We start from the raw sequence: 23,786 nt of genomic DNA, 5'->3' as shown, positions 1-23,786 counted from the left end.
CCTTTACCCCTACAATTGTTGGAATGTGGTGAGTTGCGAAGGGGAAAGATGGGCTATGGGGTGGGTGGGGGAAACTATCACAGCTGTGTCCGTATCTCATTATGTTCAGTGGCCTTCCAGAAGCCAGAAAATAGATTCTAATTTACATGTAGATGGTAAACATAGAAGGCTACACTCATGACCTCTGCACATCTGCTGGTCGTGTTTGTTTGAAAGTGAAAAATATGCACATATAACTGAATGTGCCAATCCTTTTCTGTCCTTTCTGCTAAACATGAGATCATGTGCTGAAATTTGAATAGAAGGTGCAGTTGCAATCTAGCATCTTGTATTACAGAGCCATTTGCAGGGTGTCTCGGAACTTGGTAGTCTCTTCTCTCCTTTTTATCACCTGCATCATATGAATGAGGTCATCCATCAGTTTGGGGTCTGGTATCATCAAAAGGTGGAGGATGCCCCATTGTATATTTTGAATCTGAGCTGGCCAACTGATGCTATCAGTGTCCAATCTCAGTGTCTGAAGTCTGGGTGAATCTGGATGGGGAGGAGCAGACTCAAGCTCAATCCTGCCAAGATGGAGTGATTGTGGATTTTGGGTCCCTTGAACTTGGGGATTTACTATCTTAGATGGGGTTAATACTGGTGCTCAGTCTGGGGGGGGCATCTTGGGTTCACAACTCTTGCTTAAAGAATGGGTGAAAGCTGTGATGAAGAGATCCTTTACAAAGCTTTAGTTAATGTGGTAGTTGCAACCATTCTTGGATTGGGAGGCCCTTCAGATGGTCATTCATACCCTAGTTACTTCATGGTTTGACTACTGCAGTGCATTACACATGGAGTTGCTGTTGAAGGCCATTCAAAAGCTGCAAATAGCCCATAATATAGGCAGTGTTGGTCATGCTTCAATATGCCTATATGGTATCAGTTTTCCATAGCCCTGACTAATCCTATTGCTAGTAGGGTTTTGATAGATTTCAGAGTATAAGCTTGTATAAGTTATAAGCTCTTCATGGCATTGGCCAGGTTACTTGAGGGACTACCCATCTCTGATGATTTCTGTCTATATGGTAAGGTTCCCCCAGAAATGCATATCATTCCATTTTGATGATGTTCTGCAAGTTGTTGAAAACCCAGATGCTCCTAAGCCTTGAGGTAGGGTGCTTGTGGAGCCCTATTTGGCTGGCTGTTGGGTAGTCTGTCTAGATTCTGAGGTTTTTTATTGTTTTCTTGTTTTAAGTGTGAACCATCTGTAGACATTTTAGAACTGAGCATCTTCTAAATCAACCAACCAACCAACCAATCAATCAGCCAATCAATTAATCAATCAACCAACCAGCCAGTCAAATAATTCAGGGCTGGCTTCATTCATCAAAGAAGATGGATTTTTAGAGGAGAGATAAAATTAGGAACGACTGCCATTGCATGAATATGACAGATGAGAATACCATTTCCCATTCCAAGAGGTTGGGCTTGAGGCTGAGAGCAGATAGAGGCTATGACATCAAAGGATGACCTCAAGAGTTGAGGTTCTAGAAGTCAGGTGAACTGCCATCTCTTCATGGGGTACATTGGCAAGTGTGTCTTGCTGGGCCAATTAAGAACTTTGTTGTGGTCAGGAGAAATTCGAGCTCGAAAGTTGAAGCTTCACTTTGTCAGTTGTCACTCAGAATCTTCTAGAGCTTTTGACTTGGCACCCACAAAGGATAATACCCTGAATGCTTCTTTCTTTCATTTTACCTGGCTGCTATGCTAACTTGATATTTGCTTGGACTTGACCTGCATGAGGCAAGCTATTTACTTACGGTTAATCATTTTGAACTCTGGGGCTGAGGTAAGAGATAAGCCTTCCTCAATTCTTTGTCCTCCTGAGACGGTGAAAATTATTGGGTTGTTGCCCTGCATCAGAAGCCAGAGGACTAGCTTAAAATATAAATTGCCTGCTGTAGGATCTGCTTAAATCACTTCTGTTGAGCAGCTCTTTCTACCTTTTTAAGTGTGAGAAGTACCTGTATAGTCAATTAGGTTTGGAAACACAGTATCCCTCACCATTTGTTGGAGCTGAGGGCAGATGGAGCCCAACAACACCTGGAAGAGCATAGGTAGGCATACTTCTGAATGCCCATTCACAGAGACTGTACAGCGAGTGATTATACAGCCATAGACCCCAAACTGAACTGAGAGTATTGTTTATTTATTTGTACCTATGATCTCTGTACATGTTGATCATCGAGTGCTGATGGGACGTATGATATCTGTATATAATTGTATTTTCCACATCATAAGCAGAGGGCAGTTTATTTCTCCTGAGTTTCTTCCTTAGTGTTATCATGTAGTACTATTTCTACCTTATTTCTCTATGGAACTGACTGGAACACCCATCGGGAGCATGATCAGTAGACCATAACATAGAATGATATTCATCATACCCAAGTAAACCAATGTATAAATCTTATGAACATTTAAGATATATCTGAAATGGGCTAGGGTAGGCCAGCATTTGAATCTGAAAGGTCTAGTCAGATCCATGAGTCTGTTTCTTTTAGCCTTGTACTGAGAGTTGCTCCCTGAAATCCTTTGTTTGATGACTGTAACTAAGAACACTGCTGATTAGGTCACGCTCAACAGATCCATGAATTCATTGGAGCCCTATGCACAAATGGAGCTTTACGTCACAAATTCATCCTTAGGTTATATTTGGATCTCTCATCATAAAGCTTTCACCCATTGGTTCTTGTTTTATTATCAGGTGCTAGGGAGAATAAATCTACTCTCTCTTTCCTGGGACATCCTTTCATGTATCGGAAGACTTGTCATGTCTCCCCTCAATCTTCTCTTCTATAAGTTAAACATATCAACTTCTTAAACTACTATTTGTAGGATTTAGCCTCCAAATCCCTTCATGTTTTATACCCACACAGTGGTGGGATTCAGCCAGTTTGGGCAAACCAAGCCAAAGCTGCAAAGATAGTTAAATTACTGGTCCCATCCCGCCTCTTCCAGGAGTCCCCACGCACCCCATTTTGGCTTCCAGGTAAGTGCAGGGAGGCCTACTAGGCCCAAAATGGAGCGCAGGGTGGTGGTGCGGTGCCCCCCCCCCGTGGCCCGTTTTTGCTCCCAGGAGGCTGCAGGAGGCCGAGTGTTGCTTGTCATGCCCCCTGGCCATGCCCACCATGGCCACACCCATCCAGCCAGTCATTAGGGCAGAGAACCGGTTGTTAAATTATTTGAATCCCACCACTGCACACACACTCACACCCATCCACATACAGGAGTGGGTTCTACTTACCTTTACTACCAGTTCGCAACGGGGCTGTGCACATAGTGGTGATGTTACGTATGTCAAGTAACTGACATAATTTACTATTCATGCAGCTGCATTCTGCACCAATTAAAGTTTCCAAATGTTTTTCAAAGGCTGCCTGTTGCAATATTTTCAGGATCAGACTCAATAATGATAATAAGAGTTAGAGGTTTAAATATATTTCTCTTTAATTATAACAGGCATTCTATATTCACTGAATATTCACAGATAGAAGCAAGGAAAATGGTGAAGGTGGCTCCTTATATATACAAGGGGTGGAGCCAAGAATGGGAGTGGTGAATTATGAATACATTAGGAACCAAAGAATAAGTTAACCCCCGATGTCCCATATATACATTATTTACACATTAAGGAATAAGGCATTTACATCTCACAAATCCCCCTCTAAATGCCGGTTCGCTATACAACACCAATTACATTCAGATTCAGGACAATATAAGACATATAATTTTGATGTTAAATATTTGTGCTGTTTAGAAGGTAAAGGCTTCGTCAATATGTCAGCTAATTGTTCAGAGGTATCACAATGCACTGCTTTGATAAATCCATCTTGAGACAATTGTCTCACATGCTTAAATTTTATATCTATATGCCTAGACCTTTGTCCAATGGCATCGGATCTGGATATTTCAATGGCTGCTTTATTATCTTCATGCATAACAAAAGGCAAAGCAGGTTTTTTCCAAACATCTGAAATCAAATCATTAAACCATACAAGGTTATTTGCAGCTTTGGACAAACAAACATATTCCGCTTCTGTGGTCGAAGTGGCTACCAGTTCTTGTTTACCAGTGTACCAGTAAACTGGACAGTCATTTAATAGAAAAATATAACCAGAAGTGCTCTTTCTGCATGATATATCTCCAGCCCAATCCGCATCTGCGTAACATGTAAGTTTTGGTTCTTTATCATTACTAGGTTCTAATACTAAGCAAAAGTCTAATGTACTTTTCAGATATCTTAGAATTCTTTTGACTGCTTCCCAATGATACATTGTTGGTTTGCTAACATATCTTGACAATAAGTTGAGTGGTAATGCAATATCTGGCCTGGTCCAATTAGATATATAAAGAAGTGAACCTATGACTGATCTATAAAATGTATTATCCTTGAATTCAGGGGAAGATTCATCAGTGTTTCTAAGGAAATCAGTTTGCATAGGAGTGTCACAGGGTTTGGCATTGTTTAAATTGCATTTGTTCAGAAGTTCAATGATTTTATCTTTCTGAGTAAGTTTGAATCCCCTTCTAGTTTTGTTAATTTGTACACCAAGGTATTTGTTTACTTTACCTAGAGATTTCAACGAGAAATGTTCGTTTAGCTTATTTACAAAGGTTTCTCTTCTCTCCTTGTGTTTTCCTATATATAAAATATCATCTACATAAATTAACACAAATTCAATGTGATCATCACTCTTTTTTACAAAGAAACAGTTATCAGCAGTGGTAGCGTTGAAATCCATGGTCTTAAGTACTTTTACCAAGCAATCGTACCATCTTTTGCCAGATTGCTTTAATCCGTATAGACTCTTGTTCAATAGCCAAATTTCATTCTTATTAGTGTATTGACTGTGTGGTGCTCTTACATATATTTCCTTATCTAGTTTTGCGTGTAAATACGCAGTCTGTATGTCATATTGAAATACATCAAGATTGAGTGCAGATGCCACTACTAGAGCTGTTTTAACACTCTCTGTTCTCACTGTGGGGGAGTATGTGTCAGTGTAGTCCTCCGGATATTTTTGTGCATAACCTTGTGCAACCAATCTAGCTTTGTATAGAGTATTGCCTCCTTCTAGATTCTTAATTTTATAAATCCACCTGGTACCTATAATCGTTTTATCTTTAGGTGCAATCGCAGGTGTAAACACATTTAATCCTTGCAAACTTTCCATCTCTTTTTTCATAGCTAGTTCCCATTTTTCCTTTTCTTCACGAGGGAGTTTTAATACTTCCTCATATGTATTAGGTGTCATTTGTTCACCATCCATATGCATTATGTAATCTCTGTATTTATTTGGTACTTGATTTCTATTGTTTCTAATAGCTCTTTCGGGTTTGCTATGGTTATCATGCAAATATCTTGCTTCCTTTTTTGTTAATGTGTCTGTCTTTATTTTGTGCTGACTATTTGTCCAAGTTTTGGTTTTGTTTTTATTTTTGTTGATATTTTGATTTTCTATTGTCCCTTCCTCACAAGATTTTGTATCTTTGCATTTATTTGGAAATATTTCATTAAGATGTAATTTAGACCAATTGGCCTGTTCATGGAACACAGCTGTTCTGGAGACTATAAATTTGTTATTATTATCAATGAATCTGTACCCTTTGGTGCCAGTTTCATATCCCATAAATCTTAATCTTCTGGATACGTTTTCTCCCTTTCTTCTCAACTGCTTAGGTATGTGTACGTCTGCAGTGACTCCAAATATGTGCATGTGTGCTAATTTGGGTTTCCTATTATACATCACCTCATATGGTGTTTTATTCACAATACTGGACCAGGTTCTATTTTGAGTGTAATTTGAATAATGTAAGGCCTCTGACCAAAATTGTTTGCCTAAACCAGCATCCTCTAATGTGCACCTAATCATGGTTTGTAGTGTGGAATTCTTTCTCTCTGCAATCCCGTTTTGGAACGCAGAAAATGGACTAGACGTGAAATGTAGCATTCCTCTATCCTTTAACCATTGGGAGAATTCTTTAGACATGAATTCACATCCCCTATCTGTCATAATTTGTTTTATTCTGATATTATGTTGTGTTTCTATGCGTTTGTAGAATTCCTTAAATTTCTGAAAGGTTTCATCCTTGTGTTTTAATGTGTAAACAAAACCATAGCGACTGTAATCGTCTACTATTGTTAGGAAGTAACGTTTTCTATAAGTGATTGATGGAGTTAATGGACCAACTAGGTCCATATGTACTAAGTCAAAAATTTTGTTAGTTGATCTGTTGGATTTTTTTGGTCTGGGACTAGTTTTTAGTTTAGTGGATTTACATACTGAGCATTCCAAATAATTTTCACAATTTTTTATTTTGACACCTTCTGCATGTTCAGTCATTTTTTGTACTACAGGAAAACTTGCATGTCCTAACTTCCTATGCAAGATGTGAGCACACTCATCATGAATTGGTTTACCTATTCTTGGTTTCTTCTCATTGTGTGTATTTGCGTGATCATGAGATATTTTACATTCATCATTGTCACTGTTACTAACATTTTCATCATCTGCCTCAATACAATCTTCCATATTTGAATCAATGTTATGTAACCATCTTTCTTTTGTTATTAGATAGGGTAGGCCTCCTTTAATCATCACAGTGCCTACATTTGTTTTGTCCTTCTCTAAAGTTGCTTTCCCCTTTGAGAAAACTATATTGATGTCAGAATCTCTGCTTAGTTTTATGGCACTTAGTATGTTATGAGGTATTTCTGGAATTAACAATACCCCCTCTATTTTTCCTAGGCCAGGCAAGGTCACATTTCCTCTGCCTAATACTTGAACCTTTTCTTGATTAGCTACCTTTATTACAAATTTATCTTCTGTAAATGAAGACAATATATTTTTGTTATTAGTGGTGTGGTTGGTTGCCCCAGAATCAATAAGCCAATTATTGTTCTCATTTTGTTGTGTTTTAGTGCTGTCTTGTTTATTTAGTCCATTCAGTGAACCAGATTTTCTCTCTTTTGAATTTTCTCTACCCCCTCTACTATCTCTGTAATTTGGTGGGCTTCTATATTTATGTCTATCTGTGGAAGACTGTCTATAATTGTATTTGCTCCTATACTCTGACCTATGTCTCTCCTTTGAGATTTTGGGACAGTCTCTTCTATTGTGTTCCCTGGACCCACAATTATGGCATTTAAAAGCTTCATTGTATTTTTCCTGGAAAGCTACCTTCCTAAAAGATTTGTGTTCTGTGTGATTGCTGGAACGATTTTTTCTTGAATTGTCTTCTGCTATCAATTTGTTAGATAGACTTTCTATGGATAAATATCCTAGATTGATGGTGTCTAAGTGTGACATAAAACTATCCCATGATGAATCAAGTGAATTGATAATAACACTTTTCATTGTTTGATCTGAAATCACTTCCCCCCTCAAATGCAGCTCAGCTCTTATTTTGTTTAGAGATATCAAATGCTCACTTATGGAAACCCCTGGTTTTACTCTGGAAGAAAAGAAATCCTTAGACATTCTTGTAGTGGTAGCTACACTATCGCTGTGAAACAGATTAAACATGCATTGAATTATTTCTGAAACAGTTAGGTTTGGTTTGATGCTATGATACATTGTAGGAGACACGCTAGATATTATTAAGAAAAATGCTCTATGATGTAAACAATCTATTTTTAAAGTCCAAGGTCTTCTTGGAGGACTAGTGATAAAGAATAGCAAATTTTCTTTCATAAAGACAACCTGGAGCTGTTGATACCATTCTTGCAAATTAATGCCATCAACTCTAAGTTTTGGGAAGTCACTGGGTAAGTTTCCCACATTATTTTGTTCATTACTTACAACCTGAGGTAGTCCGTGGTCTCGCAAGTGCAGGAAATTGCAAAACGGCATGGGGATGCTCGCAACGAGTCTGCGCGGTTCTCTGGCCAGTTCAAGTCTTTCCGGACCGTCTACGTAGTTTCGCACATGCGCGTTGCTCATTTCTTCTTTGGCGTCGTCGTGGAAGGTTCTCTCCATTGCAGCTCGCTCGCTCCGCTCCTCTTCAGACGAGTCGGTTTCTGGCTCGGTTTTAGGAGTTTTGATGGCGGCGACTGCTCTTTTCTTTCTTTTGTGTGCGTTGGTACTTGATCCGGTCTGCGGTGTAGGGCGGAATCGACATGGCTCTCTGGGCTCGGGCGTCGTCGCTCTCGAAGTCAGGATGGGAGCGTGCAGGTCTTGAGGTATCGGCTTGTTCTCTAGCTTCTTCGTTGTCGCTTTGGAAATTTTTAATTTTGGCCCAAATGCAGCAAAAAGCGTCTTCATTGCTGACTTTACTTGGGATTTCGTTAAGTCGTCTTCGCTTTCTGATTCTGGTTCTTCTGAAGAGTTTGAATCTTCCTTTTCACTTTCGTTGTCTGATAACGTTTTTCGCGCCAGAAATTTTGAACTGAGCATTTTGATTGGCTCTGCTTCGCTCACTTTGGAGGCTTGTTGGAACCAAGATGGCTGCCATTCAAAATTTCGCGCGGGATCACATCTTTTCTTTTTCATAACGACTTTCTCTGTAGTCATATCACTCACAGTTTTTTGGTCTTTGGGTTTCTCTTTAGCAATGTTTTTCTCTCTCGCTGCTCCGCTGTTTTTCAGCATTTCTTGGAGATTCGCGATGAGGCTTTCATCATTCTTCTGGCTTTTTAATAGTTTTAATATCTCTGACCTGAGTTCGTTATTTTCTATTTCGATTTCCTCCTGGTCATTATTTTCATTTATTAGTTCTTCTTCTTCAGTGGTATATTCTTCGGATTCTCTCGAAATCGCGTTTGTGGATTCGTTGATTATTTCTTGTTCAGTTTCTATTTCTTTGCTGTAGGCCCTGTTGTTGAGCCTATCTTTCTTAGACATCTTTAAGTATTTATTGAGTCAATTAACCATCCTCTGCTACCAGCTTGTTGCAATATTTTCAGGATCAGACTCAATAATGATAATAAGAGTTAGAGGTTTAAATATATTTCTCTTTAATTATAACAGGCATTCTATATTCACTGAATATTCACAGATAGAAGCAAGGAAAATGGTGAAGGTGGCTCCTTATATATACAAGGGGTGGAGCCAAGAATGGGAGTGGTGAATTATGAATACATTAGGAACCAAAGAATAAGTTAACCCCCGATGTCCCATATATACATTATTTACACATTAAGGAATAAGGCATTTACATCTCACACTGCCCTATGTAGAGTGTATTGTAGTAGTCCAGATGGGAGGTCATGAGGGTATAAGTGACATTCTGAGTAAATCAACCTAGAAACTATTCCAGCACTAGGTTGAGTGCTGTTAATAGGTCAATGCATTTTTGGTACAGAAACCAAGCAAGACTTGAGCCTCTTCCCTATATATGTGTCTCTTAAATAAATACTTTCAAGTGTTTCATGAGCTGACCACTCTTTCCACAATCCACAAGTCAAGAACATTTGACTATGCCAGGGGTCAGCAACCTGCGGCTCTGGAGCTGCATGTGGGTCTTTCACCTCTCTGCTGCGACTCCCTGTCACTCAAAATATGTGTCACAACCGCCAATGTGCGACACCCACCGGCATGCAATTTATTGAGCTTTTTAACCCCTGGTAGGCCATCCATGGATAAATCCAAGAAAAGAAAAGTTTCAGAAGAAAACAACGTTTTTTTTTTTTTTTTTAATTTGATTTATATGCCGCCCTTCTCCGGAGACTCAGGGCGGCTTACAATGTGCTCAGCAATAGCCTTCATCCTTTTTGTATATTTATACAAAGTCAGCTTATTGCCCCCACAAACTGGGTCCTCAATTTACCTACCTTAGAAAGGATGGAAGGCTGAGTCAACCTTGAGCCTGGAGAGATTCGAACCTGCAGTAATTGCAGGCAGCTGGTCTTAATAACAGGGTGCTTTAGACCACTGTACTACCAAGGCTCTTAATTCAACTTTAATTCAACTACATATGCTAGTTTTGTGGCCGCTCAAGAAATAGTCAGGCACGAGAAGGGTTTTGTGGCTCCCAGTGTTTTCTTTTCTGTGGGAAACAGGTCCAAATGGTTCTTTGAGTGTTTAAGGTTGCAGACCCCTGGGTTATGCCATTTGCACTTCCATTGTGTGTGCCTTTGCACTGTGCTCTTGCTTCCCGTTGTACAAAAGCAACTCTCCATATCAAAATGCAACCTTCTCATCAACAGTTTGTCTCTAGATGTTTCTCTTCTCTTTGTAGAACTGTCAGCCTGGGAAAGCCCCCCTCCCATTTTCAGGGTACTGGAGTTAGCAGAAGCACATCGTTGAGGAGCGATGAAAGGCCTCTGCCTGTGGTTAGCTTTGTTGACCTGCCTCGTGGTGAAAGTCTATGGCAAGATCTTCAGACGTTGTGAACTGGCATCAGTAATGCGACGCTGGGGAATGGAGGGGCACGAGGGCTACACTTTGGATGACTGTGAGTAGCTTCCATGGAGTGTCCTGACTGTTCTTTTTTAAAATCCCGATCACAGCTTTCTATCTGAAAGGGTGACAAAAAAGAACATACTGGTTTTGCTGAACCTGCTCATAGTACTCGTTTTAGAACAGACTGTAGAAAGCCTGAGGCAAGAATATAAATGGCTCTGAATCCTGCATTCTTCCAGCTCTTTTCAAGTGCTGTGTTTGATTCTGGAACTTTTTCACATGCCCACACTGTGCAGGAGTCAGCTAGTGCAAGGCTCATTTATATAGAGCTGCCTCGGTGGGATTTTTTTTTTTTTTTATTAGATTTATATACCACCCTACTCCCGAAGGACTCAGGGCGGTGAACAGCCAAGAGATAAAACACACAGATTACAAAATTTAAAAACAGTATAAAAACCTAATTAAATAAATTTGGCCCGGAACAGATTAAAACACCCCTATAGTTTTAGACAAATTTAAAATTTACAGTTAAAAAGGGAGGTTAGGCCAGGCCAGCCTGTTGGAATAAAAAGGTCTTGAGGGCACGGCGTAAATCTGGGATCCTTCGTATCTTTGGGGGGAGCTCATTCCAGATAGCAGGTGCCCCCTCAGAGAAGGCTGGCTGATAGAAGTTTAACAATAAATTTTAAATTTTTTTTTATAAAGAATAGAATGTTGTAAGTAATTGGTTGGGGCACCTTTGGTACCTTTTGCTAATCAGCAGTAAAAGTGGGGCTTAGGTTATCACTTTATGGTGCTACATATCAATGATCCCTTCTTAAAATATTCACATGGAATTCTTATAACCCAATTGGCTTAGACATCAAGGTGAGAAACTATAGGTCATATGCTTCTCCCCACCCCACCCCCCGCAAACTAATTGCCAGTTGTCTTTATATTTCAATAACAGTGGAAATAATCTACTGGGAATTGACGTAACTATGAACCAAATTGTTAGTGTTCTGGACTAGCCCTGAACAGTTGGTAAGCCTCTTTCTAGCCTCAAGATTACAATAGCTTTGCATCTGATAACACTTATTAGGTCCCTAAGGAAAGCTGATTGGAACCATTCATGTAAGATGTCAAGGTAGATCCAATTGTATTCCGTGCATCATTTGTGCTATTGGTTTGGCTTGAAATAATTTAATTGTTGCCAGAGCAAATTTCCCTCCTTGTGTTCTGTAAAAATTTAGACTGGCTGCGGCCCTGTTGTTTGCCTTTGAGGCAGCAAAATTAATTTGAGCCTTTAATTAGAGTAGCCCCACAGCGAGATAGGCAGCAAATAAATTTAACACATAAATAAATAATAAAATCCCATATTGTTTGAAAAATAACCTCTATATACTTATACTGATTTACCTCTTTGTTTATATATTTATTAACTGTTCGTTTGTGCATTCGGCTGCTATTGGAAAACTTTATTTTTTGTTTTTGCATAATTTATAATCAGATGTTTATTTTTATAGATATAGCATATATCGGTATACACTTTTCTATATATTTCCATACTTGTAATAGCCACTAATGGAACTATAGGGTTAAGATGGCCATCTTGTCCAACTCCTTTACCCAAAAGGAAAAGGAACATGACCTGTCTAACACTAGTGACAGAGTTGGATATATTATATTATGCTGAAGTTGGTAAAGGATCCTCAGACCTAGGACAGGCTTTAACTTAGATGCAACAGATTGAAGAATGCTAATAACATCTGTAGCAATGTGATGCATCCAGTCTCTTTGTTGGCCTGGATTACATAGATATGTGGATTAGAAATAGTAATAGCACTTAGACTTATATACCGCTTCACAATGCTTTACAGTCCTCTCTGAGCAGTTTACTGAGTCAGCATATTGCCCCCAACAATCTGGGTCCTCATTTTACCGACCTTGGAAGGATGGAAGGCTGAGTCAACCTTGAGCCAGTCAGGATTGAACTCCTGGCAATTCTCAGTTAGCCCGCAGTACTGCATTCTAACCACTGCACCAAATCAGGGATGGGTTCTACTTACCTTTACTACCAGTTTGCAACAGGATCGCGAAGAAAATCTGTCTATTCCAATCCCCATCATAAGAGAAACCTATTTGTCTCTTCATAGGTTCTTTACAGAACAGTAATTTATTCTCATTTAGAACATAGATTCCCAATACCATATCAAAGTCTTAGTCTCATGCAAATTAGCTTCCAACCTAACAAATCCTCTCTGGCCAACAGTCAATACAATTTTTTATTTTAATTGGGCCTTTATACACAAAACAACTCCATTTCTTTCTTTTTTCTTTTTTGCTGTTGCTGAGATAAATTCTTCACCCAAATATTTATAAATCAAATATTTTATTTCTTTTTTCCTAATATGTGTCTCTTGTAGGCAAATTATAACTTAATTTAACTTTTTCAAATAATGTTCTTTTCCTCTCTTGGAGGGCATTTGTTTAATCTATATTCCATGTTAAGCTTTTGTATTCTATTTGTATTTACTAAAAAAATCCCTTGTAAAATGAATAATGATGTAGAATACCAAATTCTTTTCTGTGCATGAGATTATTTTGCATTTAACTTGAGAAAATGTATATACAAGTAGTCCTCAATTTACGACCACAAGAGAGCCCCAAATTTCTGTTGCTAAGTGAGACATTTGTGAAGTGAGCTTTGCCCCATTCTTATGACCTTCTTTGCCACAGTTGTTAAGTGAATCACTGCAGTGGTTAAGTTAGTAACATGGTCGTTAAATGAATCTGGCTTCCCCATTGACTTTGCTTGTCAGAAGGTCGCAAAAGGTGATCCCATGACCCCCAGGATACTGCAACCATCATAAATATGAATCATTTGCCAAGCATCTGAATTTTGATCATGTGATCATGGGGATGCGGCAACAGTCTTGTGAAAAACGGTCATAAGTCACTTTTTTCAGTGCTGTTGTAACTTTGAAAGGTCACTAAATGAACTGTTGTAAGTCAAGGACGACCTGTATCCCACTAAAGTTCCTTTCCAAATTGATCTTCCAGGACTAATTTCTGTATTTTACTACAAGCATACAAGCAAGCACATATCTTCACATATGATTCTGCCCCAACTACGGACCCCAAAGAACGCAGCACACACAAAGTCCGTTCAAACCTTAGTTTACTAAACAAACCAGTTTTTTACAACATCGGCTGTTAATTAACTGCATTAACAGCCGTCAAAAATTCAAAGAATAATATTAAAAGCTTACTGTGGTTGGCAGAATGCCCAGAAGCAATTTGCAGGAAGCTGATAAGATAAGCAAGACAAGACATGAAGGTATGTGAACGAAGTTGTTCCCTGCAAATTGCTTCAGTCGGCGTTCCTCCTTAAATAGGCTAAGGGAGTGGCCAATTAGCCCCAAGCCTTACTCTCGAGGAGACCTCCTCCTGAGGAGCCACTCCTGCCTTTTGGCAGCTCTGCGCGCCCATGCATTGAGAAGAGGCTCCTCCTCTTCGTCCTCTTCACTTAAGGGAACTTCTGGAGGTTCTGAAGGCCCTGGCTGAATCCCCGCTTCTGGCACCACATCTTCTCCAGCCTCCTCATTGTCTGACTCGAGTGCCAGCTGCACAGGCTGCTGGTGCGACACCACACCAGTCGCTGTCGGAATCAGCTACAGGCTGCTGACGGGCCACAACACCTATATGCCACCAGCTACCCTGTGTGCCATTGCCATTCAAGCCTTAGGCAAACTGGATTCATCATGTAATGCTAATAATCTGCCTGCAAATAATCTGCCGTTTTTTTCTGGCACGATCTTATTTCTTATCTGCTTCTTTTCTGAACAAAACTTTCACACGGATGTCAATCTGTACATCATTTTCTCCCTTCAGGGGTCTGCTTGGCATATTTTGCAAGTGGTTTCAACACAGCTAAGGTGACCCATAACATTGATGGTACTTCAGAATATGGCCTTTTCCAGATCAACAGTCGCTCCTGGTGTGCTGACCACCACAGCACTTCAAGGAACCTCTGCAGCTTATCTTGTCGTGGTAAGTGTTCCTTCTAAAATATTTGTGTTAAAAGTCCAGTTTATAAAGAGAGAACGTTGGAGCTGGGTCTGGATTTCTTTTAATTTCTCATTTTTGTTAATCATTCAAAGCTTTTTATTAAAGAGAATATAGGTAGCTCAAGACTGAACTGTGGGGTCCTTGGTGCTCTCTGAGCTTGGTTGTTTTCTTGCAGATGTTTAATTACTGTACCTGACAAAAGACCCAGTAGCCTGAGAAGAAAAAGCATCTACAACATACAGTGTAAGGACTGGAACAGCCACTATATGCTGTATGACAAACAGGCAGAAGACTAGCAGAGAGCATCCATGAACACCAACTAGCAGGCAGAAGACATGATTAATTTCACAACACATGGAACAGATTCAACCATAGTTTCAACTGGGAAACTATGAGCATTCTACACCAAGCCAAATCTAAAAATGATAGCGATGTCCTGAAAGCTTGGCACTCAGATAAATCAGCCATCAATAGACGCATAGAGATAAATCACATTTATTCACCATTCAAAAAAGACAATAGCAATAGCACTTAGACTTATATACTTGTCCATGACTTAGACTGTATTTGCACAATGGTTCTGTTCCCAAAACACATATATCCCCCAGTCAGCTATTAACCGAGTCAAATCTCCTTGCCAGTGATTCTGACAGCACTCAATTCTGTCCTATTAATTGAGTGGGGAAACATGGCGGACAGAGTAGACCTGAATGGCAAAAATCTTTTCTACTATAGTAAAGTCATGTTGATTTTTTGCAACAAGCCTTGGTAGTACAGGGGTTTAAGGCACCCTGTTATTAAGCTTATTAAGACCAGCTGCCTGCAATTACTGCAGGGTTCAAATCTCGCCAAGGCTCAAGGTTGACTCAGCCTTCCATCCTTTCTAAGGTAGGTGAAATGAGGACCCAGTTTGTGGGGGCAATAAGCTGACTTTGTATAAATATACAAAAGGATGAAGGCTATTGCTGAGCACATTGTAAGCCGCCCTGAGTCTTCGGAGAAGGGCGGCATATAAATCAAATTAAAAAAAACAAAAAAAACTAGATCTGGTAGAATTAGAACAAAATGTCCATACAAGTTCTCCAAGAACTGTCATCCCACAAGGCCTGCTTGCACCAAAAGGGTACTGGCAAGATAACATGATATCACTAGTCCGGTTCCAATTAGCCAAGAAGAGAGCAATACAGGTAGTCCTCGACTTACGACCACAATTGAGCCCAAAGTTTTTGTTGCTAAATGAAACATTTGTTAAGTGAGTTTGCCCCATTTTACGACCTGCTTTGCCACAGTTATTAAGTGAATCACTGTAGTTGTTAAATTAGTCAAACTGTTATTAAGTGTATCTGATTTCCCCATTGACTTTGCTTGTGAGAAGGTCACAAAAGGGGTTCAGGTGACCGCGGGACACTGCAATCGTCATAAATATGAATCCGTTGCCCAGCATCTGAATTTTGATCATATGGCCATGGGGATGCTACAACAGTCGTAAGTGTGGAAAAATGGTCATGAGTCACTTTTTTCAGTGCCCTTGTAGCTTTGAGTGTTCATTAAATGAATTGTTGTAAGTTGAGGACCAGCTGTAGGCATAGCTTGACCATTTCAACTGTCTTGTGTCTGAAATGCCTATCCTGTGTCGCTAAGCTTTAGCAGTGAGTTCTGTAATAGAAAGGCTTAGAACAGATGTCTCCAACCTTGGCAACTTTAAGCCTGGAGGACTTCAACTCCCAGAATTCCCCAGCCAGCTGGCTGGGGAATTCTGGGAGTTGAAGTCCTCCAGGCTTAAAGTTACCAAAGTTGGAGACCCCTGGCTTAGGGTACTTTTTATATTTTCTTTATAATGGAGGAACAGGATGGCAAAGAAATCACTTGCTGTCTCTAAATGCCAGACTTCACACTCCACAAGCGACACCTTTACAGATTTCAGAGTTGAGTGAGTGCTCTTGCAGCTATCATGTTTCCCCGAAAATAAGACCCTGTCTTATATTTTTTTGAACCCTGAAATAAATGCTTGGCCTTATTGCCATGCCCTCAAAAACCCGATTGGGCTTATTATCAGGGGATGTCTTATTTTGGGGAAAACAGAGTACTAGGTTTCAGCCAGTTGGGAAATGGGCCACAGAAGCTCCATTTGTGTTTGTGGTGGGTACACGCATGAAACCATTCCTTTGCCCCCCCCCACCCCGTCACTCCTGATCCACAAAGCTGCAAAGGTTGGCGACTGCTGCTTTACAGCACTCTCTGAATGGTTTACAATGTCAACATATTGTCTCCTAACAATCTGGGTCCTCATTTTAGTGACCACGGAAGGCTGGAAGGCTGAGTCACCCTTGAGCCGGTGAGGATCGAACTCCTGGCAGTGGGCAGAATTAGCCTGCTAATACTGCATTCTAACCAGTAGCTCACCACGGCTCCAATTAAAAAGGCTAAGAGAGAAACAAAAAGACCAGAACACATTCTCCCTAGTAGCCAGCAACACTGACAGGGTAGGCTACTGTGAATAAACAGAGAACAAACTCCACATTCACTAACATGGATGATGTTATCTAGTCAGATAATGGAATGTCTATAAGCATACAACCAAGCTCAGAGAGCACCAAGGCATTCCACAGCTATTCATTAAATATATTTACTTTTCACAAATGTTGCATGTTATTTCCCGTGTACATTACTTTCAGCCTACGTATTTTATACATTTATCAATGTAAAACACCCACCCCCATATATTAATGACCTCCATTATAAAGTTTAGAATTATGCAAGTGAACATTTAAATTATATAGTAGTTGGAAGTCATAAAACTGGAAAAATATGCCTTCAAATGGAAAATCAACCAATTTCTTCCCCATTCCTAGGTTGAAGTAGTGACCCTATAAAACAGGACTAACAAATCAATGACAGACATGCAATTACTTAGATTCCTTATATATACACATCGAACATCCCATATTCATGGAGTTACTGCACTTTTTAGAGTCCTAGGGGTTTTTTTTTAGTGCTAAATCTGTATTTTAAAAATAGTACTTTTAAAAATAGTACTAGGGCTGTAGTCCTGTGCTACTGAAAAGTCCATTTAAACTGGGAAAGAGATTCATGTTTTACCAGCTGGGTGCTATTGATTCTGTCATTTATGAATCCATCTCAGGTCTCCTACTGCAAGGGGTTAATATAGCCAGATTCTTCGTTTTTAATACTTTTGTGGAGAAGGTTATACCAGTTGGCCTACCCCACAGGTTACCCATTAGTGTTGCCAATCATGGCCACTCCCCACCAGCAAGCAGAGAGAGTGAGGTGGGAAGAAACTTTATGTTTTTTGTTTAAACAAAAGAGATTTGCAAGACTGATGTCAGCTTTTTGAGACAGTCCAGAGAGGAAGTATCAGTCATGAATACTAACATCACCACTGTAAGAGAAACTTGCAAGTCTGAAACAGGTTTTTATCCCTGTCTTAATGTTCCTTAGCCATCTAAATATATATGTTTGAGCTCAGGGGTGAAATCCAGCAGGTTCTGACAGGTTCTGGAGAACCGGTAGCAGAAATTTTGAGCAGTTTGGAGAACCGGCAAATACCACCTCTGGCTGACCCCAGAGTGGGGTAGGAATGGAGATTTTGCAGTATCCTTCCCCTGGAGAGGGGTGGGAATGGAGATTTTGCAGTATGCTTCCCGTGCCATGCCCACCAAGCCACACCATGCCCACCAAGCCATGCCCACAGAACCGGTAATAAAAAAAAATTTGGATTTCACCACTGGTTGAGCTTCAAGGTTTATTGTTTCTTAAATCCTTAAGAAGGTATTTTAGAGAACAGGATATTTTACTTGTCCTGATGAATGCTGCATTTCTACTGTAATTGTCATCCAATTAAAGCAGGCGTGCATTTTAATTTTTTATTGCCATGCTAAAAGTCCCACCATCAATCCAGGGCATCTCCAATTTAAGAGCATCTCCCTTACTGGAGAAGGTTTGGATTCTAATCTCTTAAAAAACAAAGGTTGACTAGCTCAGTGTGAAGAGTTGTTAAGTCCATTGGCTGTTTTATTCAAATACGTCCCATTCTATTCCATGCCCCAATTAATTCCTGTTTACTCACTAGATTTGGTGGGCGATGAAATCATCGATGATATAATTTGTGTCAAGAGAGCTGTAGCAGGTCCAGATGGTTTGGAAGCCTGGTAAGGAGTTAAATTTATCTTTCATTGGCTTTGCCTACCTCCTTCACACAGCCATCCAGTCACACATCGAATACAATTTGAGCTTTTCCCCATTTACACCCAATTCTGGCTCAGACATGCCCCTGCAACATCTTTTTCTGAAGAGTCCACATCATAATGCTTTCATCTTGTTCCCAGACAGAGGGGGGCGGGGGAGAGGGAGAGAGAGGTATAGTATTTCTTTCAAAGGAAAGTCAGGGGGCAGGCAGTGATTTGAGACACAACCAGGAGAGGGATTCATAATGGGGACAACATATTTCATGGTGGAATATTCTCTGTTGACTCAGAGATGGGTAGGGAGCACTCTAAGTTTATACAGTATGGAAGAAAGACCATGGGCTACTTAACAGTTATCTACTTCCATTGTCATTTCACTGCCTTTTGTTTTTAATTTCCACATAGCTGTATTTTCTTTTCCCTTTTCTTAATTTTGTCTTCTAGGGATGGCTGGCGAAATCATTGCCGTGGAAAAAACTTGCATTACTGGACAGCTACTTGTAAACTGTGAATTTATGGTACCACCAACTGAATTTACCATCTGCAAATCAGTTTCTTCATCTGCTTGTGCTCTTCAGATTGTGATCGCAGAGTACAATCTGATCAAAGGCATTTGACAGAATAAATTCTTTTTGAGATAATAAGTTTCATGTGTTTGTTTGATCAAGGATACCTGTGGGGGTATTGATAATGGTAATGATGGTGAAGTGTTGGATCAAAACTTAGGATGCCAGACTTTTCAACTTTCTCCGAAACTTTCTGGAACATCAAGATCTGTACCCCAACTCTAGATTAGTGACAGCGTTGCTGCCACTACCTGTCTTCCAGTGGCACCTCATCTGGCCCCCTTCCCCTAATCCCAGTATGTGAGAGACATAAGGTTCTCACTACCTATGCTGCCTTTCATAGCAATAAAAAGGTTAAAATGGAGAAAGAGAGAAAGAATTCATACGATGCAACCTCCTTACCTTGTAGCATAGATGCATAGAGCTAGGGTTTCACACTCTCTCCCTACCATTTGAGAGGTAGATTAATCTCATAAGAGATCGACAAAATCAAATTTTATTTCAAAAAAGATCAAATTTTATTTCAAAAAAGATTGTGTATGTGTAGGATATACCCATACAGTACCCTACCAACCAATTGTATTTTAAAAGCAATTCATGAAAATACATGCAATGTTCTAGGTAGACCACAAGATGGTGCTGAGAGCTAAGAAACCACACCTAGATTATGCTTCAGCTCAAAAGAGAAAGATAAGCTTCAACCCAGTTTGTGATAGCAATAAGAAAGCTCAGGTTAGACAGAACAAAGCAAGAAGCATATTTATATCTCTGTGAATTTATAGTTAAAGAAGAACTATTAAGCAAAGAAAGCTTGCCTTTTCTGACCAGAATTTGAGTGGAAATAGTATATATTAAAAAGTATACGTTACTGTATTAGCATTTCCTTAGGTTTCTCAGCACATCAAGGTGACACTTCCCACCCAATTCCACCCTTTAACCTCTGAAATGCTTACAATTCTGCATGGTAGCTGCAGTTGGGATGCTGGGAGATGGGAGGCAGCCTGAGCCACGAATTCTCTTCTGTGAGAACACAGATAACTCTTGGAAACACCAATAATAGCCTGCCATTTGTGTAGCAGCGTTTCCTTCCTTGAAACAACACATCTATAATAACTACTAATGCAAAAATCTATCACAATTGTTTATAACTCCATATCTCCCTCTCTTCACTGTAACGGTATTATGGCATCCTATGATCCATGGAAGGGGCAGTGACTCATCCAAAAACTGAGGCTGTCTGTATTTGGAAGATTTTCCCGCCTTTGTCTTCCAAGAGTTGCAGCCTTTGAAAACCTGTCATAATTCCTTGCCTGCTTTAAGAAAATATTTAGGGAGCTTGCTTACAAAAGGTAGAAATTAAATTTTTTTAGCTTTTCACCTTCTTTAGAGTATTTCCTTCCCTTTGTTGCCATTACGTAGCTACTGCTGCCATGCCAGCTTTTAACTATGTTCAGCTTCTTTGTCCCCCACCCCAACCCCGATCCCCCCAAACCAATGAACTGACAGAATACTTGACAAAAGTGAGAATGTCCTTTGCTGTCTCAGTTTATGAGGATTGGCTCTGCAGTAAAGTGGTACCAAGAAAGTGGTAGGTGGATTCATTTCTCTCCTACGGTACCAATTTCTCCCCTATTTATCAGCGAAGCAACATCAGAAACTGAAAAGAAGGCGGAACAAGAAGATGGCATTGTCACTGAAGACATGCAATACTCAGTGAAAACAATGTGTTCACTAAGATCCATCTACAGAAAGTGAATGGCATGAGTGGAAGGGGTAAAATAATGGGGATATTTCCACCAATCAGGCACCACAGCAAGCAGAACAGATGATTACAGGTATTCCTCAACTTACAACAGTTCATTTAGTGACCTTCAAAGTTACGACGTCAGTGAAAAAAGTGAGTTATGACCATTTTTCACACGTAAGGCTGTTGCGGCATCCCCATGGTCACGTGATCAAAATTCAGGTGCTTGGCAACTGACTCGTATTTATGACGGTTGCAGTGTCCCAGGGTTGTGTGATCCCCTTTTGTGATCTTCTGACAAGCAAAGTCAATGAGGAAGCCAGATTCACTTAGCAACCGTGTTACTAACTTAATAACTGCAGTGACTCACTTAACAACGGTGGCAGGAAAGATCGTAAAAATGGAGCAAAATTCACTTAACGAATGTCTCACTTAGCAACAAAAAATTTGGCCTCAATTGTGGTCATAAATCGAGGACTACCTGTATAATCTTATTATCCTTCCTCCCTCTTAGATGTTATACAAGTCCCGTCATATCCTCGGTTGATCCATGTCTTTCTTCATCTTCAAATCTAGAAATTCTTGCTTCTTTCTTCTTTTAGCAAAATGTCCATGTATAGGTTCCAGTCTTTCAGAAAAATATTTGTTTTGGTTTTTTTTTTCTCTGACCATCAGGTCAGTGTCAGGTCATTTCTGTGATTTCTGACATTTTCACCACCCATTCTCTCATGTTGGGGGATTTTATTATTCTTTCATCATCGTGCATTCCTAAGGGAGCATTTTAGCAAAATATTTAGCAGCACCCCAGTTGCGTCCTGCAGAATTTCACCTGCTCCCTTTGCAGCCTGCAGAGAGCAAGCAGCCTGCTTTATATCAAAGCCTGATTAAATGTACTCCCAGACAATTGCTGCAGTTCTAGAATTCCCCAGATGTTCTGAAGAGCAGAAAAGAGGGCTGGTATTCCAGGGCAGCTACAGTTTCTATGACAAAGCAAGGGTGGCTGTGTGTTCCTTCCAGTTTCAGTGCCACCTATTGAGCTAAGAAGCCTTCTCTTCTTACAGATGGTGAGCTCGGTGGGTTGGTTGGGGGCGACTGGATGAGGCCCTCAAGTACCTGAGTTGCAGTATCCTCTGCTGCCTCATCATTGAAAGGAAAGAGGATAATAAAGGAGGAGGGGATACATCCACCTGATATTCCTTAACAGTTCATAACAGATGCTCTTAATATCAGTGGCTTTAGGGATCAACTTCACACTGATGGTAACCTACATCAAACATGAACATCATACTACAAATTCTGGGCTCTGTTTCTCTCCTGGAGCATTTTACAGGTTGCTGGGATGAAGGAATTCTCCAGCAAAGCAGCTTCAATGGCTATAGAAACGGGAGATTATTTCACTTGACTTCCAACCTTTAAAAATAATTACATATTAAATAATTTCCTACATCCTTTTTTTCTTAATTTGCTGTGTCTTCTGATCACTTGCCTTGTATTCTTGTGGCTGGTGGCCTAGGGTTGCCAGGTGTCCACTATATGAGCGGACAGTCCGCTTTTTTCACATTATGTTCACTATTTTTTTTTCACAAAATAGTGGACATTTTTTTAATTCAAAAGCTTTATGATGAAATGGTACGTAATCTAAAACTGTACAGTCTAAGAGAATAAGGATAGGAGAATCGCGTTTTGTCTTTTTTTTTAATAAGTTAGAGTGAGACAAAGATCGAATATCCATTGAACTCGATTCTCCGAAAAAATTGATGAGATTAAAATAAAAATATATTATAAAATTATGTACAGTTCACATTTTTAAAATGTATTGTAACTTGTGTCAACTGACCTAAAATGGCGTGTTAAAATGTTTGTAAGAAAATATATAATTTAATTGTAAATTTTTTTTTATTTTTTTACTACTTGACACCCCCCCCCCCCCGCAGACCTGGCAACCCTAAATTTTGGGGAAAATATTATTCTCCAAAAAGTCATTTTATATGTTTTTTTCCATAGCCTTTAAGGCAAGGGTGTCAAACTCAATTTCATTGAGGGCTGCATCAAGGTTGTGTTTGACCTCGGGGGTGGGGATGGCCAGAGTAGGCGTGGCCAGCTCATCATCACTTGTGTCAGGGGCACCAGTGATGGCCCAGGCGGAGCTGGGGAATCCATTGTCTCCAGCGGAGGAAGGCGAGACCAGGGAGAGCTCTGTTTTCAACTGTGATGGCCTCCTGCAGCCCTCTGCCAGCGAAAACGAGCTCCCGAGCTCCGTTTTCACTGGCAGAGTCACTGTGGGCTGGTCCGCTGTTTCCAGGATGGCCCTGCGGGCCAGATCTAAGCACCCTGTGGGAGGATCTGGCTTGCGGGCTTTGAGTTTGACACCTCTGCTTTAAGGCATTGTCACACTTTCTCTTAAAAGTGTAGCTATCAAGCTCAAGAAAAGACCAGCCAATCTAAAAGTCCTTCTCTTGGGCTAAATGAACCAGTTGCTAAACGAGGATCAGTTGTACTTTACAGCAATACATATAGGCTTATCTCTCTATATAATTTATATGAGGTTATCTGTTATTGAACATCAATCAACATGGAACTTCTGCAATTCTTTGGTTTATACTTGTGTTGCAAAATATTTTCATATTCTAATCTAGCGAGAGAAAATATTCTATTTTTGGAAGATAGAAAAGGTATTTTCAGTTCTGTTTGTTGCTTTTGAAATGTTATATTTCAATAAATCTGTATATCCATTTTTCTGCCTCCCCCCTCCCCCCCAAGGAATGATCTTCTAAGACTGCAGAATTTGCTCTGATTTAAAGATCAGCTGTCTCCCATCATACATCCCAGGGCCAAG

General features: G+C 40.0%; 1 protein-coding gene across 1 annotated transcript; it reads left to right on the top strand.

Moving 5' to 3' along the window:
- Positions 1 to 10,295: 10,295 nt before the first annotated feature.
- Positions 10,296 to 19,151, top strand: LOC139310864 (sperm acrosome membrane-associated protein 3-like). Its single transcript, XM_070935097.1, has 4 exons — positions 10,296 to 10,437; positions 14,259 to 14,417; positions 18,526 to 18,604; positions 19,085 to 19,151. The coding sequence occupies exons 1-4, from the start codon at positions 10,296 to 10,298 to the stop codon at positions 19,149 to 19,151; spliced, it is 447 nt and encodes a 148-aa protein (XP_070791198.1).
- Positions 19,152 to 23,786: the final 4,635 nt, after the last annotated feature.

The sequence above is a fragment of the Pituophis catenifer genome, unplaced genomic scaffold, assembly GCF_029215685.1.
Source record: "Pituophis catenifer annectens isolate HBS135680 unplaced genomic scaffold, rPitCat1.0.hap2 SCAF_2, whole genome shotgun sequence".
NCBI classification, from domain to species: domain Eukaryota; kingdom Metazoa; phylum Chordata; class Lepidosauria; order Squamata; family Colubridae; genus Pituophis; species Pituophis catenifer.
The sequence above is the reverse complement of the archived record's forward strand: the minus strand, read 5'-3'. Positions and strand labels throughout refer to the sequence as shown.

What these genes read in the sequence shown, in the direction of transcription:
- LOC139310864 (XM_070935097.1), top strand. Translation starts at nt 10,296, where the DNA reads ATGAAAGGCCTCTGCCTGTGGTTAGCTTTGTTGACCTGCCTCGTGGTG. An exon ending in GGGCTACACTTTGGATGACT is followed by an intron (nt 10,438 to 14,258) that starts GTGAGTAGCTTC and finishes TTCTCCCTTCAG; the next exon opens with GGGTCTGCTTGGCATATTTT. An exon ending in CTGCAGCTTATCTTGTCGTG is followed by an intron (nt 14,418 to 18,525) that starts GTAAGTGTTCCT and finishes TTTACTCACTAG; the next exon opens with ATTTGGTGGGCGATGAAATC.